We start from the raw sequence: 19,163 nt of genomic DNA on the forward strand, positions 1-19,163 counted from the left end.
TGTGGGACACCTGCCACAGTATGGCTTGCCAAGCGGTGCTATGTCCGCACCCAGGATCCGAACCAGTGAAGCCTGGGCCGCCGAAGCAGAATGTGCAAACTTAAGCGCTGCGCCACTGGGCCAGCTCCACTAAATGTTTTTTAAAGCATAAAACCAGCAAGAGTAGAGATTTACATGTAAGATAATCCTGAGGTTGCTGTTAAGCTTGAAGGACAGCAAGATGAATCCATTTGGCTCAATATATAAACATTATACATTAATTCTAGGTGGAAAAGGTAGCATATTAAGGCTACAGAATTAAACAAATATTTTTCATTAAAATTTTACAATAATTATTTATAATAATATGTCATAAGGCCTAATGTGTTTTTTAACTTAAGAATTTTCCAAATATTTTGACTCCTTAAAACTAAAATTAAATTTTTCCATTCAAATTGAGGTCCACTGATGAAGTCTAAATTGCCAAGCAAAGCATATCAATCATGAACAACTATTTTGAGGGTGACTACTATATATCTGGCACTGAGCTGTTTTATGGACTTTTAAAGAACTGTAACACACGATCCCTGTTCTTTCGTATTGCTAATCTAGTTGGATATAAAAGATAAATGCATATCAAGTACATTCACTTTAGCAAACTTGTGTCTTGCTCTGTCATTGCTTTTCATGCCCTGATTCCACAGGAGACAATTTTTCACAGGTCAGTTCTCACAAAGAGAAATTATTTTTTAAGTGTGTGAAATTTATGTGGTGAAAGATCTCAGGTGGGGCAACATTCACACATAACCAAATGATTTCCACTTTGACCTTCACAAATATCAACGAGGAAAGGATGGAGCAAACCAATTTCAAACTATCCAACTTTAGTTTCAAAACAGTTATTCCTAGTCACTGTGAAGAAAGATGTCTTTGGATGAGGACTCCATACCAGATCTTTATTGTTTCCAAACGTCTATCATTCCTAAATACTCTGACTGTGCATAACATAGTGAAACAAGGGGGAGTTTTTGCTTTAGCTTTGGTTTTTGTTTCCACATCACAGGATTACCATGTGGGGGAAAAAAATCTTTTCTCTCTTCATCTTGTTTTACTAAGGGGCCAACTGCTTGATCTCATTGAGAATTCAACACACAACTCTACATTATCATGTTCTCAGGATTAACAAGTTATAATGATTGAAACTTCAAAAAACTTCTAAGGAAAATAAAAATAGAATGAGATGAGACCCAGAGTTAGCCAGAAATTTTTCAAATTCTGGAAACTGAAAAGCTGAAATTGCTTCATAACATGAAAAAAAAAATCAGAGCTTGATTCAAATTCCAATTCTTCTATTAAAATATATGTAGGAAAAGAGATATTTGGTGTTTTTATGTGTCGATTTCACCTTGAGCCCGAAGTCAACACTGGAAACAGGTTAAAGACGTCTTAAAAATACTTAGAAAATTCGAGGTACAAATACATTGTGTAGTATTGCTCTTTTCAAATACATCTTTCTATTTTGTTCCTCCATGCTGGCATAATGTCTTGTGCTATTGCTGTTTGAGACTTAAAACAGCTGCATTTCTAATTTTGGCAGATTACGAGGGATTTTTATATGGGCTGCATGTTAAAAGCAAATAAACGACATGCCAACCAGCAGAATGCGAGTGCTGGGCAGATGGTGGCACGGCTGAGTTATTGAATTGAAGTGTTATGTGCCACCAATCGTGGAACATCAAAAAGGGATATTTGGCAGCTTTTCAAGTGAAGTCCAATCTTTTACCTCAAACAAATATCCATGCCCATGAAGTCTTCAGATAGCCACTCAGCAGCCATTCTCTAACCGGCCTTTGTTAACGCAGGCAGCCTTCAGTCACTTTATGTCACTGATTTTGATGGTATATACAATTCTGTCTTTCTTTCCTTCCTTTCCTCTTCCAAGCTCTCGTCGTGTGTGTATGTGTGCTTGTGTGTTTATACAGAGACAGAGAGAGCCATATGAATATGGAAACAAAGTATATACATTACAATTTTTGCCATTACTAAGGGGATTAGCACTGTACAGGAAGAAGCCAAGAAAGCATTCCAAAATGTCCTCACAGTGAAAAAGAGAATCCATCCATATAAGATCACGAAACTATCTTGATCAACCTTAACCTTCATTGATCGATCTTGATCAATATATTTGATTGATTAAGCTGCATTCAGAATGCTACTAGATAAGTTTCCCCAAAACCCAGAGAGATGATTTTCCTGACAATAAATATCTGGGCACTATACCAAGAAAGGTTTGGCCTTCAAAAGCAGGTTTTCCTCTGATTCAAAGCAGTTTCTGAAGTATGAGGATAAAGTAATATGACTATTTTAAAATAAATATTCTAGAATTTACACACTTACCTAAATGCTGTCTTTTCTAACTTGGACAACATCCACTGTCAATCATTGACATTTTATTATATTTTGTATGTTTTTGTGAGCCACCACAATGTACTTTGGGAAAATGTGAGATAAAACAAAGAAACAGCCATTCATAAATTGTAGAAATAGTCTATATACCATAGCATGACGCTGTATTATTCTTCCTTTTCTCCTTCCTTTTCTCCACCCTACTTTCCCTGTTTCCTTCCTTTCTAAGATGATTGTACAAGATCCCTCTGTCCTAGGCAATGTGTTAGATATTTTACATTATTATCAGAGTTAAGCCTCACTTTGAAGGTGAGGAAATTGTCACCCAAACACTAACTAGCTTTCCCAGTGCTACACAGTAAAGAAATGGGCAGCTGGGAATTGAACTCAGGCAGTTTAGTTCCAGAGTCTACGCTTTCAACCAGTAGGGTATTCTGTGTAGCACACAATGAACTAAGATTGAAAAATTAAGAAACTACGGGAAAATTGAATATTGTGCCAAATACAGTAGTAATAGTGATATAGTATTGACCAGGTATCATGATGAAAGGTGGCCTGTGAATTCAGATTTGAGGGGCCAGGGCCAAAGCAAGAAGCCAAGCCAGATGCCATAAGAGTAACATTATTTATAAAGTACAGCTGTTTAGGGAACTAAAACTTGAGGAATTTATCCCATAAGGAAGTCAAAGGGCAACATAGTGAACAATTTCTCCCACAAGATTTCTGTAATAAATATGCCACCGAAATTTTCAAGTGTTTTATTTACAACACCCCTCAATACGTCATATTAAAGAGCATTTTAGTAAAAGCATTTTGAAGGATGTGAGTGTGCAAACAATGTGATTCACAGTTGTATCTTTAGGGGAAAATATGATTTATCTAGATGTTCTGTCCAATAGAACTTTTTTTGATGGTGAAAATGTTCCATATCAATATGGCAGCTATTAGCCAAGGTGTCTATTAAACATTTGAAATAGAAAATAGCCACACACAGTCAGTGGCTATCACACTGGACAGGGCAGAACCAGAGGAATGGTGGACTGCATATCATTCAGTTGATTCCATAAATAGAAGTTCATATTTTTAAACAAGTGGACAAACTAAAAACCCAAACAGTTTTGTTCTCTAGTTTGAGCCTTGAGCACAAAAATTTTGTGTTGTTTAACTCAGCAGAAAACCAATAATTTTTTCAAAGATTCTGACTTGAAAACAAATCCATATCACCCCTGTATAGAAACGAGCCAAAATAATACCGATTTACAAGATACTACTATTGCCAAAACATTTTTTTATATTATGGTCAGAGTCTCTAATTCATGTATTTTGGTATCTCTGATGTGTCAAAATCTTCATTTTTGAGTTGGAGTGTGAGTTTTGCAAATGAGCCCCAAATAATTCAGAGTCAAATCTGGTAAATAAGGTAGAATAGGAAGTCATTTTTTGTGTGTTTTATAAACCAATTCATGTAAAAAGGCAAAAAAGAACAATGTAACATCTTACTATATTTTCTAGGATTCTGAACGTGCAATGTCCTATGAGATCCCGTTGTACCATCGAGGCACTAACATGCTAAGATTTATATACCTGAGACGATTAATTCTCTACCCTAAGAAACAAATTTAAGGAATTTTTGGTTACACGGAGACCAGAGAATATGGAAAAAAAGCCTGCTTTCTGTGGTTTTCACTACCCTTGTGTCCTTTTCCTATTTATCTGGATGAGTTATAAGAGAGTCTTCACTTAGAGAAGTTAGAGATGAAAAGAGAAGGGAAGAAGAAGTTATGATTTCTGGCTGGATATCCACTTGCCAGATGGTGCAGAACTAGGCCTTAGGCTAATTCTGTGTGAACAGCGGGGCTTGATACGTCCCTCTCTGAAAACCACGGTATGTACACGGACAGAGATCTACGGAGATTTAGGCTCCAGTTTTGGAGCACATGACTCAGCTTTTCCTATAGATCTTGCCAGCTGACCCTTAGGCACAGACAGCTGTTCTGCTAGACGGATAAAGCTACGGAGCACCAACATGAGGAGTGGGAGGGGGAAGAGCAGCAGCAGGAAAGGTCAGCCAGCATCTCAGGATGTCAGTCTTTATTCCTTCCAGACACCGAAATAGAAAGGTCAGAGCCTGTGGCCAGCCCCAGGGTCACCACTATGAGCTCTAATGCAGGTATGGAACTCTGAGGTTCCAGGTGAGGAAGAGACAATAAATGGATAAGCAAGTAAGATTAGGACTGGAGGGGAGTGTATCACAAAGGAGCAACTACTGAATACATTTTACAAAGAAAGAACAGCTGGGGAAGAAAAGAGCAATGGCTGGGAACACTGATGGAAAGAAGAGTGACCTGGGTCTTGTAGCAAACGGGATTACTTGATTGTGGTGATGAGCATAATCCGGGAGTTGTAGGGATTAGAAAACAACTGGTGTTCTATGAATTAGTTCTCATTTCACGTGAGAAATGTTGTGAAAGAAATTGCAATGTTTTGAAAGCAGGCCTGGATTTCTAAAACTAAATAATTTCTAAAAAATAATTAGTTTTTGACAATGTGTAGAACATAGTACAAATCCAGGAAGAAAAAGATGAGTCAGATGAAATTAATGTTGTTATTACTAATAAATTAGGCCAAGGAGGACCAATGGTAGGCACTAAAATTCAATTTCCACAGAACAGCAGTAACTTTTGGATATCATATATAATGCACCAATGAAATCATTCGTTTGTTTGTTGATTGGTTCATTTTGTTAATTCAAATATTCACTCATTCACTCAACAAATAGACATTGATTGCCTGTGTTATGCCAGGTCCTGAGTATTCAATCTAAAAATAAATTGATCCTGTTTCAAGAAATGTGTAGTCCAGTGGGGTGGAGGTGGGTGAGAGGGTTTAGTACTTCACATTTGCCAGGCATCTTATCAAATGCCTTATATTTATTCTCATGAAATTTACAGCCCAATCCTATATTGGAGATATTGTTATTGTTATTAGAGAGGTGATAGATAAAGACTCAGGGAAATGAGGTGACTTGCCCAACATTATATAAGAAATAAATGGCAGCTCCGAGACTCAAACCAGTCTTTGGAAGTCCACTATCTATCAAATCAAAGTTATGTGGCTATATGCCATAAAACAAAAATGATGCATATTTCTGAGTTAATACACGTAAAGCGCTTAGAACAGCGCCTAACACATCATAATACTATCTATGCCCTTACATCACCATCACTATTGTTAGCACAATTTCTTCAAGAACAACATGGGGGAGAAATATTATTTATTCAAAATTAAGCAGGAGAAATATGATGCAGCAGAATGCAAAATGTGCATAAAATTTTCAAATGAGATAAGATTCTTCAAAGACCTTTTCCGAATAGGGTTTGTCTGATACCCTACGTTACCTGGGGAGAATGTTTTCACTCTGCCTCGACACTTAGGGGCACTCGGGTAAAAACGGACAGAGAAGCAATGCACTACTGTGTCACATCTCCCTGGAGAATTCACCCCACGAAGGGGCAAATAGCTGAGGAAACTACCAAAGTAAGGAAGGAGTCCTCCAAGCCCCTGGTCCCCATTGAGGTGACAAATGGGGAAAGGTGGGAATGCCTGCTCTTTGCATTCCCTTTTCTATGAAAATGGTTTAGTGTAGCACAAAGAAACTAGAACCAGGTTTACTTGAAAGATAAGGATGGGGAGAAAATTAATATTAACAGTGATAAGAAGGAAATGCTGAAGACACACTTAACATAAACCATACTTAGAAGCAAAGAGTAATGACCTGTAGTCTCACATTTAAATATTCCATCGTTATGAAACCACCCACACAAAAAATTGCAACTAAAGTTGAACAGGAATTGGCACCACTCAGCTTGGCATATTTAGATGTCCAGATCAACTACTAAGAAATATAAAGAGAGTCCTAAAAGGCAGGTCTTTGACAACCCTAATTACTCAAGCAGTATTAAGGCTGGGGAGGTGCTTCCCACGATTATTTCTGCTCTCTTAAAAGCAAACAAAGAAAACTATATCTACACAATGTACTCTTGGGAAATAATAATGCAGTGACCGAGTATATCACTCTCAAGGCTTTCCTTTTCAACCTATACTTCAGAGGGGGTGAAAACACTGCTAAGCAAAGTACTGTGTCTGAGAGAAATGGAGAGAGTGGGCACAATGCCATATAAATCAATAACTTACACTTTCCATAAAAGAAAGGAGGGCCTTGCTAGAATTTTGTTACCAAATATTTTTTTTTTTCTGGCTTATGGTTTAGGCATTGAATCTTAGTAACAGAAAAACATGGTCATAAGGATCTCGTAAGTAGAGTGACCCTAAGACACTATTTCAATTTCGATCAGAGTTGTGAATTTACATGACGGGATCCTGTCTGAGGAGGGGCATGGGTACTTTACTATTCCATATTTTGTACGTAACTCTACAAAGCCTCGAGGGTCCTGCTAACCTGATCACAGTTTCTGTATCTATTATTTATTTTTTCATGAGGAAGAGGGGGATAATGGTTCTGTGGTAAAAATCATGTCAATGGAACTTGTAGCTCATTGCTGGTTTTGTTGTTACAAATACCATCAGTGCATCCCTCAAATATAAACTGTCTTACTATAGTAGGAATTCTTTGAAAAGGTCCTCAGGAATTCCTGTTTACTGGTCCAAGTTCAAAGGGTTAACTTGAAGTTGAAGTGAATAGCGACTGAACACTTAGATTCCAGCTCTGGCACTACCTCTATTCACTGCACGACGTGGGCAAGTTAAAATTTATATTCCATAGCTTTTAAGATATCTGATTGCACTACCTCCTGGAGTCACTGCAAAGGAAATCAAATTACTTACGTAAACTGCTTCGAAAGCTTGTGATATGTAAACAAAGATTCCTTTCCTCCTAACTCCTGCTTTTTCATGGCTCAAATATTCCCCTCCACGAGAGAGAAGTGGCCTACGCATAGAGAGAATGGATAGACCCTCTCAGACCATATGATCCACAGGCTTGACCCAGAGGAGTACTGCCAGTGTAGACTGCTGAACCCAAAACTCATTAGATACTCAGAGGGAAAAAAATTATCTTGTGATAAAGTGAATTTGGGAAGTGATCTTGGAGAGTTATTCTTCATAATAGCATACACTAAAGTTCTGAAGAGTCCTGCAGTAAATACTTCCTTTAAAATTGTATAACACAATATTTCTCAAAGTTATCAGACTAGAATTCCCTTTTGTGGCATGTTTAACAACCATGAACATCATGGGGAAAGGCTGCTTAGAGCGTTAGGAGGAGAAGCAATGAAAATAGCTAAGGTTTCCTGTGCAGTTGCTATGTGTAGAAGTTCTCTGAAGTGCTTTACGTGCACGAACTTATTTTAACTTTGTAATAACCATACAAGGTAGGTGTTAGTGTTGTCCCCAATACAGATGAGGAAACTGGAGCACAGAAGGATTACATGTCTTGGCAAAGACGTAAGCAGTGAGAATAGAGAAAGGATATGAACCCAGATGATCTGGCCCCGGGAACTGTACTCAGTCATTACACATACCACTTTACTTGCAGACTGAAGAAAACATGGAATCCACGTACTATTAGCACCGAATGATACTTTCATCCAGTAGAAGCTCTGTTTTTTATTAAAAAGCAAACAGAAAAGCCCTGAATCCCAGAGGTTATGCAACTTGTGCAAAATTACAAAAGAAATCAATGGTACTACATGACCAAGAAATCAGTTCTTCAGCTCCTCAGGGCAATACCCAAACCATTTGGCAAACACATCACATGAGGGCAAGACTGGGGACTGGGAAGAGGAAATGTGATCACCCTGAGGCAGCTGCAGCTCTCCTTAGAGTCCTCTCCATTTTCGCATTCTCCTTCATCAGCTCTATCCAAATGGTTATTATAGCTCTTTAATTTCACCTCCAAAATATTTGTTGATCTCTCTACCTCATTGCAGCTCTTCTGTCACTGCCTATGTAGCCCCACAGTCCCTCTGCCTGGGCTCCAGCACTAGCTTTCTACTGAGGCTCCTCTCTCTATATAATGGGGAACAAATAACCACACGTGGAAACAGCATTTTGGCAAAAGTTATAAATAATACAGTATAATCTCTTGTAAAAAAACAATGAAAAAGTCCAAGAAAAATATGGATTTTTATCATTAATGCAAGAAAGATTCAACATTTAGCTGTAAGACTTTAAAACTGTGATTTCATTTGAGAAATTGTTGTAGTCCTTGTCTATTTTCCATTTAGCCATTTACAAGATAGATACATGTACACACACACACACACACACAAACACATGCACAATTATTAGAGATCAAGCCCCCCAAAACACAAGAAAACAAAAAGAACTGAGTCATGTGAATGCAGTCCTGTTATTAATTTGCTGTGCCATGGCTGAATTATCAGGCTTTGATAGAAACTCATCATGAAGAAGACTTCAGAAAAATTCCATGACTTTATTTTATAGTTCAGTACCATACACTTGAACTTGACTTTGGCTTTAGTAAGAGAAATTTCCATTTGCAGTGTTTTCCTACTTCATAACAATAGTAACAATGCTAATCCTTTGCTTAACAAACAAAGAAAATTTGCCAGTGGTGGGAGTGTGTATGGTGGGGAACTTCCATGGAATTACTTCTTTTTTCTCCATAACCCCAACCCTTCCAGCCATGAGCAATCTTTTCCTGGCTTACTGGGTCTAAATGCACTAGCTCACACATGCAGTGTTTTTCAAAAAGAAAAGAGGCGGAAAAGCCAGCAAATTAGCAGGAGCAGCCTGGTTAGTACTAACAGATGATGAAAGGTCTCAGCAGAAAATGACATAAGCAAGAGAAAATTCTTGATGTTGTCTGAAGAGGCAAGAGTATTTATACCTTCCTGAAAATTAACTTTTTCCATATTTTCTCACATTTTTACTATATTCCTATGTCAGAAAATGTTCCTGCTGGTGGAATATTGGTGAAATATAAAAAGAACTAGATTATGTTTATGTCGAACTACAGAGTGAAATTTAATTTTTGATGAGGAAAAACAGAAAATTTGGTTAAACAAATCTTAACAGTAAAACTATAGTCTCCAAGAGGAAAATTTCCACAGCATGTTTATGTTCTGGAACTGATCAAAAGGCAATAGAGGGGATTTCCAGCATTTGCTCTCCTCCCCAGCCTCGCCCACTAGAGTTTGAATGAAGTGAATCCTCAAACACCTCCAGGAAATGGCATATTTCTCTGGCCAATCATAGCACTCCACCCTCTTCAGGGACTGGTTCAGAAATGAGTATGTGGCCTCAGCTGCCTTGCACCCATGGCCTGAAGTGTCTTGGTAGCTATCATTTGTCTTCCCTCAAATTATAATGCAGTGCAGTCCTGCCCACATCACAGGCACTAATTTCTTGTCAGGGCTAAGTGAATGCATAGCAAGGAGACTTGACCTTCAGTTTACTTTTGAGGATATATCCAGAAATAACATTTTTACAACAAATAAATATTTTTACAAAATTTTGTCTATGTCATAACTTCTTCATTGCCAATAGTCAATCAATCAACTCATAGGTTTATTGAGAACCTCATGTCTATTGTAACAAAAGGATGGGGGTAGGAGAAGGCTGCCAAACACTGGTACAGCCAGGTGAAAGATGGATCTGCAATGAGCCATGTAGGCAGGAGACTGTGTGTCTTGCTGTCATGTGTGGCTCAGGATCAGGAATGGCAAAAATGGACAGTAAGATAATTCAGATTACAGACAGGTTTAGCAGGCTCTGCAGGGCATAAGAGAGTAGGAGGTAGTTGAGACTGCATCAAAGTGATGTAAGACATGCATATAGTAGGCCATGTGCTGTGGGGAGAGAAAAAGAAAGAGGAAAACTACAGTTCAAAAGTGGTAGGGAGTTGGTGATTTTTGAAAAGTACAGTGAAAAAGACAGGGAACAGGTATGTGCATTTGGTAGCGATGTGCAAGATGGAGGAGGAGCACCCCAAATGGGGCACACAGAGCTGGAGCCATGCCTTACTGATGAGGCAAGGTATGGGACCATGCTGCAAGTGACTAACAACAAACAGCCATAACAAGGAGTCTGAAGAATGATAAACATGGATGTTAACAACGCCAAAGACGACTGGATATATAAAATGGAAAGTAAGATTAGAAATCTGATGCTGAAGTTTCTTTTTCCCATGGCTAAAAACAAATGAGTCTTCAAGGAAGGAAATCACCTCATGCAACACTATCAAGAAGCCAACACAGATAAGTGAAATAAATAACAGTGGGACTGGAGGAGGGTGGTACAGAAAACAACCAAAAATGGCAGTGGAGAACGGGAAGAGGATCATTTCACTCAACTCCTCACCCAGGAGTGGAGGAAAATGAGAGGAAGCTCTCCAATATTGAAGGGAACGGAGCATCCATTTCAGGAGAGCCAGGCTGCCAGTGAGGCAAGAAGACAGGGAAGAAATAGCAGGCATTGGATCACAAAGGACTCAAGGCTCAAAAACGGTATGGGAGAGAAGGTCAGAGTGATGGGGGAAAACAGGCTGTGCTTTGGAGGGGTGGGAGTTTTTAAGAAAAAACTATATTTAACATTTATTGAATAAATCACAATGCTAAGCATTAGAGTGAGAGAGGAGCTAGAAAGAAGTTTACAAAGTTTATAGATAACTGCTGGAGATATAAACATAATTGAATATATCTAAAATTAAACATACATAATTGAGTAATTGAAGGGTGAAATGATGTTAGGGAAGTTTGACTATGTGAAGTGAGAAAAGGGTTTAAAGGCTCCAGGTTCAAGATTGGAACTGGGCTGTTACAGAATGGCTTCTTATAAACACCAACAAGACAGCTGCTAAGAGGAGAGGCCTTCCTGAGCCTCATGCCAGGAGAGAGGTGAGAAAGAGGGCTGCCCTTAAATGCCCTCTCAGCACGGCAGCCAGGGAGACAGGAAAGGCAGGAGATAAAAGGTGGATGGCACAGGAAGTGGAGCATGAGCACAACGAAGTTCTCAGTTGCAAAGATTGGAGAGGAAAAGCAGAATGGTGTCAGGACTGGAGGGCTGCGCCAGGTCAGCAGGGGGAAGGGCAGGTCCGGCTCACTGACCTGGGATATCACGCAAATGGGCAGCCCTCCCCTCCACAGGCACACCCACACCCAGCTTGCATTCAGTCTGTCTGGTACTACTAGAAAGCACTTGATAATAATGTAAAAAGGAAAGAAAAATAAGTTAAATTTTGAAATGCAATTTTTAAAATACTCATATATTTCTGGACATTACCACAGGGAACAAAGACTCATAAAACACATTATATTACTTGCAAAACACCCTTGCTATGGGTTTAATATGAATTATGGCGAGAACAGATCCAGTGCCTGATTTGCCTGAATAATTGATTTCAGGCAGTCCCTAGTATTTAGAAACAGGAAACTTAGAAAACGACAGTCGAGGCCCTAGTTTTGAGGCCGGGTGCAGTGAGCCGATGTCAAAAGAACCAAAGCAAAGGAGATGTGAGAACCCAGTCAAAGCAAGTGATGTTTCCAAAAAAAATTAATAGAAAACCATGAAAGCTTTTGCTTTTTTGATTTGTTTATTTAGCAACTGGCAACTCTATAGACAACAGGAAAATTATTACTTTTATCTAGCAAAACTAAGTTGTTTTATAGGCTCCATCTACAAAACAAAAATGTGGCGACTCCAGGACCTCACACAGAATAGGTGATCGATAAAGAGAAAGCAAAGTGGACTGAATCGAAGCAAAGACCAACCGAATTATCACAAGTGCCCCCAGTACAGCACTCTGAGCAAGGTGAGGAACTTGAGGAAATGAAGCCTAGAATCATTAAAGCTAACAGATTTCTTTTAGTCAAAGAGATAACAAGCAAAGAAGGCCGGAGGACAGAAAGGAGGAATACGATCTGAGTTTCTCAATAATGACTCAATTTTAACAAAAATAAACAATGAAAACCTGGACCCCTTCACAATACTGCACTGATCCTCGTTGTAAGGTTCCCCGCCACAGCTGTTCTCTGACATTTGTTTTTTTAATTAAATGCATCCATTTCTGTATTGATAGTCACAGTCCGGTTACTAACTTCTAAATCCCAAGCAAGAGATACCAATCTAGGCAGAGGGAAGCACAGCCATTTCTCAAGGAGTGAGTTAGCTAGTGTCACATGCCACAGCTGACCCGCTGTAAGTCCTGAGCTCTGCTTTCTGACTTGGTCTTGGCTTATAGCTCCTGGACTTTTGACTCAACTAGAGCAGCCCTGCTGTTATTTCTTGGCTTTCAAACATATTGCACATCTGGGGCCCTGACATCTGTCTTAGTTTCACCCTTGGTGAGTTTTGTTTGCTTTTGCTGCCATCCCAATGATTCAAGGTAATGAATGAAGGTATATGCATGCATTGTTGGGGGGCTGGGGAGAGTGTGAAGTTTCCAGAAGTGATGGGGATAGTACTGGGCGTGGAAAGAGCCAATTGAAAGGAAATCTTTTGCTTTTTCCAAAGTAATTTTGAAAGTTCATGTAGACAGAGCCCTAAAATCTCTTTTAGGGGCTGAGTTTGATGGATGTTTTCTATGCTGCCTTAAAAACTAATGCCCAAGAATTCTTCAAATACAATTTATTAATCTATGGATAGAGAAAAATGTATACTACCTGACAAGACAACTTCAATAAGATCACCTTCCTGGATATCACTAGCCGTTTTCACCAGCTGAAGGATGTTTTCAGAGGTAGGGTCGTGGCGAAAAAGCAGGATCTTATCATACATTCCATAGAAACCACATTCGGGGAACTGCAAAAAATAAACATCACAATAGATTACATGTCAAAATCCTCCTAAATTTAAAATAAAAACCAAATAAATAAATGTCAGGGCACAAATACAAGCTAACTAGAAAAGCTCAAGGTATCTAAAACATTAAAAATAAAAATGAATGGTAAAATTGATATCGACATGACTCCAAGAGCGGAAGAAAGAAATAACATATTCTAAGGGCAATAACAACCAAATCATCTTCTAATTAGGGAGCAAGAAAACAGGAGAGCATGAGATAAGACTCAGAGAAATTCCTGGCAGTTAAGGTGATTAAGAAATAGAATAGATGCAAAGAAGTAAATATTTTCACACGGCCTGCAGCAATCCAACAGCATAAAAATAAGGTCAGTTTATTACAATTCCGTTACACATACTGTTGTAATTTGTTTGCAAAACAAAAAAAAGTTAGTCATTTTGACATATTCAAAAAGAGGAGATGATTCCATAAATCTAGACATGTTCTGTATATGGGCAGAAGTGATCCTTTTACTCAGGAAAGCACCAGAGGAGATGACCCAGCTCTCCTCGGGTTGCTGCCCCTTATACCATACTTTGTTTTCATGCAATCTAGGTTAAACAGACAAGTCCAATAGCTAGAAGTCAATCGGTTTTAAGTATATCTAGTTAATACTTTCTTTACAGGGATAAATCTGAGAGCTCATCACTCAAGGACTATCTCCCAATAGCAGGCATACAATGAAAGCTAAATGAAAAATATTTACTAATGCACAAACCTAGAAAAATCATAATAGTAACAATTACTATTATAATATTAACAATTACGATCATTCCCTGCATTTCCTCTCTTCCTTCTAATGCCAGAGAAGGCCCTAAATTCAAACCATAGCCCTAATGGTGAATTCCGTTTTAAACGTAGAATTATTTGATAAAAGGGTTGGAACATCTTTAAGGATCTTAAAGCAAGTTTCAAACTGATTACAGAAGTGTCAATCCACAATCTCAGGAGCAGAGTAAGAGAAGGTCCGTTTGTTCTAGAATTAGGTATTTTTGTTAAAACAGACAAGCAAACAACCTGGGCTAATTTGCTGTGTGAAAAGGGCTCTTTTATCGTACATGGCCTTTTCACATAATTATTAAGGATTGTTATGTCTTTTATAAATTCGTATTTGTAACACAGTGGAAAAAGGATCGTCAACACCCATGGAACCAAAATCACAATCAAGCCATGAAATATTTTCATAAACCCTCCCAAATGTTATTGTAGTCCCTTGTAGTCAAGGCCACCCACAATCTTGACCCGAGGCACAGATCCTCTTTCTGTCACTATAGATTAGTTCACTTGCTATAGAATTTCACACAAATGAAATTACACAGTATGTACTATGTACTCTTTTCTGGCTGGCTTCTTCTGCTCACTATAATGCTTTTGTGACTCATTTATACACACTGCATTTGAGACTCACCTCTTTGTATTGATATTAGTATTTCGTTATATGGATCTAGGATAATTGTTTATCCATTCACCCACAGAGGGACATTTGGTTTTTATCCGGTTTGTAACTATTACAAATAAAAATGCTATGAACATTTATGTACAAGTGTTTCAGTGGGCATAAGTTTTTCATTTTTTATAAGTACCTAGGAACAGAATTTCTGGGTCACATGATAAGGGTATGTGTGATCTGCATGTCTACCCTTATGCCAATACCACATTATATTTATTATTGGAGCTTTATGCTAAGCCTTGAATTCAGGGAGTATAAGCCCTCCATCTTTTTCCTTTGCAAGATTGCTTTGGATATTATAGGTCTCCTGAATTTCCACATACATTTTAAAATCATTTTGTCAATTTCTACCAAAAAAATCTGCCATGATTTTCAATGATATTGCATTAAAAGGCAGATCAGTTTGGGGAGACCTGTAGTATTTTACCAATGTGGAGACTTCTATTTTGTTATGAAAAAAGGTATATTGTCCTATTTATAAGTTTCTTTTAAATTTCTCTCAAAAATGTTTTGTAGTTTTCAATGTATAGGTCTTAGGCACATTTGCTAAATTTAACTCTAAGCATTTAATATTTTCATGCTATTGTAAATGACTGATTAAGGTATAATTACCATACAATAAAATGCACTGTTTTAGTGTGTAGTTCTGCAAGCTTTGAAAAATGAATACTATAACCACATGCCATATATAGAGTATACACACCACAGCCAAGATATAGACCAGTTCTATCATGCAAAAAATTTCCCCATGCCCATTTGTAGTCAACTTTTCCCCCGACCCTCAGCCCCTGGCACCACTGATCTGTTTTCTGTCCCTATAATTTGTTTTTTCAAGAATGTTGTACAAATGGAATCATACAATTCATAATTTTGAATCTGGCCTTTTTCACTTGGCATCATGAATTTGAGATTTTCCCATGCTGTCACACGTATCATTAACCTATTTCTTTTCATTGCTGAGGAGCGTACCATTGTAGTGCATGAATATACCACAGGGTATGTATCCACTCCTTAATGGAGGAGCATTTGAATTAGTTCCAGGTTTCAACTATTACAAATAAAGCTTCTATAAGTGTTCACTTAGAGGCTTTGTGAGAACACAAGTTTTTATTTCTCTGGGGTGTATGAAAGTATCTAGATAGCTCTGTAAGAAACTGCCCAACTGTTTTCAAAGTGGTATACCCATTTTGCATTCCCACCAGCAATGTATGAGGGTTCCAAATGCTCTGCAACCTTGACAGCACCTGGTAATGGCAGCTGTTTTTATTTTAGACATTCGAATAGGTGTATAATGATATCTCGTGGGTTTAATTTGCATTTCCCTAATGACTAATGGTGTTGAGCATCTTTTCATGTGCTTATTTGCCACACACACACACAGACACGTCTAATCAACTCCTTTGCCCAGTATTTTTTTCATTTAAGTAACAAATGTACTTTATTAGCTTATCATCAGATTTAAATTGCAAAAAAAGTTTACCTTAAACAGGAGTGAGTAAAATAAGATGAAATAGGTTGCTGGGATACCTGTATTTTTCAAACGGGAAATTGAAGTTTCTATTAAATTTTTTTTTTAAGTTAATTTTTATCGAGTTTATGATAGTTTACAACCTTGTGAAATTTCAGGTGTACATTATTGTCTGTCAGTCATGTTGTAGGTGCACCCCTTTGCCCTTTGTTCCAGGTTTCAACTATTGTGGGCCTTTGTGCCCACCCCACCCCACCTTTCCCCTGGTAGCCACTAATCAGTTCTCTTTGTCCACATGTTTAAATTCCTCATATGAGTGGAGTCATACAGAGATTGTCCTTCTCTATCAGGCTTATGTCACTTATAATTCCCTCAAGGTCCATCCATGTTGTTGTGAATGGGACGATTTTATCCTTTTTTATGGCTGAGTAGTATTCCATTGTATATATACACCATATCTTCTTTATACAGTCATCAGTTGATGGGCACTTAGGTTGCTGCCACATCTTGGCTATTGTAAATCATGCTGCAATGAACATTGGGGTGCATGGGACTTTTGGAATTGCTGACTCAAGCTCTTTGGATAGATACCCAGTAGTGGGATGGCTGGGTCATATGGTATTTCTATTTTTAACTTTTTGAGGAATCTCCATACTGTTTTCCATAGTGGCTGCACCAGTTTGCATTCCCACCAGCAGTGTACGAGGCTTCCTTTTTCTCCACAACCTCCCTAACATTTGTTACTTTTTGTTTTAGTTATTTTTGCCATTCTAATGGGTGTAAGGTGATATCTTAGTGTAGTTTTGATTTGCATTTCCCTGATGATCAGTGATGATAACATCTTTTCATGTGCCTATTGGCCATCCATATATCTTCTTTTCCTTTGCCCAGTTTTTAACTTGAGTTGTTGGTTTTCTTATTGTTGAGTTCTCATAGTTTTTTACATATTCTAGACAAAAGTTGTTTATCAGATATGTGTTTCACAGATATTTTCTTCTAGTGTGTGGTTTGTCTTTTCATTCTCTAAACATTGTTTTACGAAGTTCTTCATTTTCATAAAGTCCAATTCATCAAATATTTCTTCACGGGTTATGCTTTTAGTTTAATGTCTAATAAGTTTCTGTAAAACCTAAGGCAACACAGATTTTTTTCTCTTATGTCTTATTCCACAAATTTTATTGTTTGGGTTTACATTTGGGTTTATGATTCACTCTGAGATAATTTTTGAATGAAGTAAAAAATATAGATTGAGGTTCAATTTTTTTTTTTCATATTCTGGAAGATTTCTATAGAATTGGTATAATATCTTCTTTAAATGTCTGGTACAATTCTCTAGCAAAGCCATCTGAGACTGGATTTTTTTTCTTTTTTTTGGAAGATTTAAAACTACATATTCAGTTTCCTTAACAGATATAGCATTACTTAGATTTCAACTTCCTTTTAAGTGAGCCTTGGCAATTTGGATCTTTCAAGGGACCTATTCATTTTATTTGAGCTGTCAAATTTATGTGCATAAACTTTTTTCATATTATTCCCTTATCACCCTTTTAATGTCTATAGGACCTGTAATGATGTCTCTTTATTAATTTCTTATATATGCAATCTGTGTCTTCTCTCTTTTTTGCTTGATCGGTCTGGTCATTGGTCTATATACCTGTGTTCATGCCAGTTCTGTACTGTTTGATTGGTGTAATATATTTTGAAGTCAAAAAGTTTCAAGCTATCATCAACTCAATGGATGCAGAGAAAGCATTTGACAAGATCCAAAAGCCATTTATGATTAAGAAAAAAAAAACTCCTAGGAAAATGGGGATAGAAGGAAATTACCTCAACATAATAAAGGCCATATATGACAAACCCACAGCCAATATCACACTCAATGGGGAAAAACTGAACGCCATCCCTCTGAGAACAGGAACAAGACAAAGTTGCCCACTATCACTACTCTTATTCAACATAGTACTGGAGGTTTTGGCCACAGCAAATAGGCAAGAGAAAGGAATCCAAATAGGCATTGAAGAAGTGAAACTCTCACTGTTTGCAGGCGACATGATCTTATATATATAAAACTTTAAAGAATCCATTGGAAAACTACTAGAAATAATTAACAACTACAGTAAAGTTGTGGGGCACAAATCAACTTACAAATATCAGTTGCATTTCTCTACTCTAATAATGAACTTTAAAGAGAACTCAAGAATACAATTCCATTTAAAGTACCTAGGAACAAATTTAACTAAGGAGGCAAAGGACTCACACAATGAAAACTAAAAGACGTTATTGAAAGAAACAGATTATGACATAAAGAGATGGAAAGAGATTCCATGCACATGGATTAGAAGTATAAACATAGTTAAAATGTCCATACTACCCAAAGCAATCTACAGATTCAATGCAATCCCAATCAGAATCCCAATGACATTCTGCAGGGAAACAGAGCAAAGAATCCTAAAATTCATATGGGGCAACCAAAGACCCCAAGTTGCTAAAGCAAAACTGAGAAAAAAATAACAAAGCTGGAAGCATCACAATCCCTGACTTCAAAATGCACTACCAAGCCATAGTGATCAAAACAGCATGGTACGGGTACAAAAACAGGCACACAGATCAATGGAACAAAACTGAAAGCCCGGAAATAAAACTGCACATATACAGACAGCTAATCTTCAACAAAAGTGCCAAGAACATACAATGGAAAAAAGACAGTCTCTTCAATAAATGATGTTGGGAAATCTGGACAGCCACGTGCAAAAGAAGGAAAGAAGACCATTACCCCACTCCATACACAAAAATAAACTCAAAATGGATCAAAGACTTGAAGATTAGTCCTGAAACCATGAAACTCCTGGCAGATAATACAGGTAGTACACTCTTTGACATTGAATTTAAAAGGATCTTTTTGAATACCATGTCTTCTCAGACAAGGGAAACAAAAGAAAAAATAAACAAGTGGGAGTTCATCAGACTAAAGAGCTTCAATAAAAGCAAAATAAACTAGGATCAAAACCAAAAGACAATCCACCAATTGGGAGAAAATT

At 37.7% G+C, this 19,163-nt stretch overlaps 1 protein-coding gene across 2 annotated transcripts in view; it reads right to left on the reverse strand.

The window, feature by feature from the left end:
- Nucleotides 1–19,163, reverse strand: part of PRKD1 (protein kinase D1) — a 286,605-nt gene that overhangs the window by 114,182 nt on the left and 153,260 nt on the right. For both annotated transcript variants that reach the window (XM_023623404.2, XM_023623408.2), the window contains exon 2: nt 13,029–13,167. In XM_023623404.2, coding sequence (XP_023479172.2) covers nt 13,029–13,167 — 139 coding nt within the window. The remainder of the gene's footprint in view (nt 1–13,028; nt 13,168–19,163) is intronic.

This window comes from Equus caballus, chromosome 1 (assembly GCF_041296265.1).
Source record: "Equus caballus isolate H_3958 breed thoroughbred chromosome 1, TB-T2T, whole genome shotgun sequence".
In the NCBI taxonomy this organism is placed as follows: domain Eukaryota; kingdom Metazoa; phylum Chordata; class Mammalia; order Perissodactyla; family Equidae; genus Equus; species Equus caballus.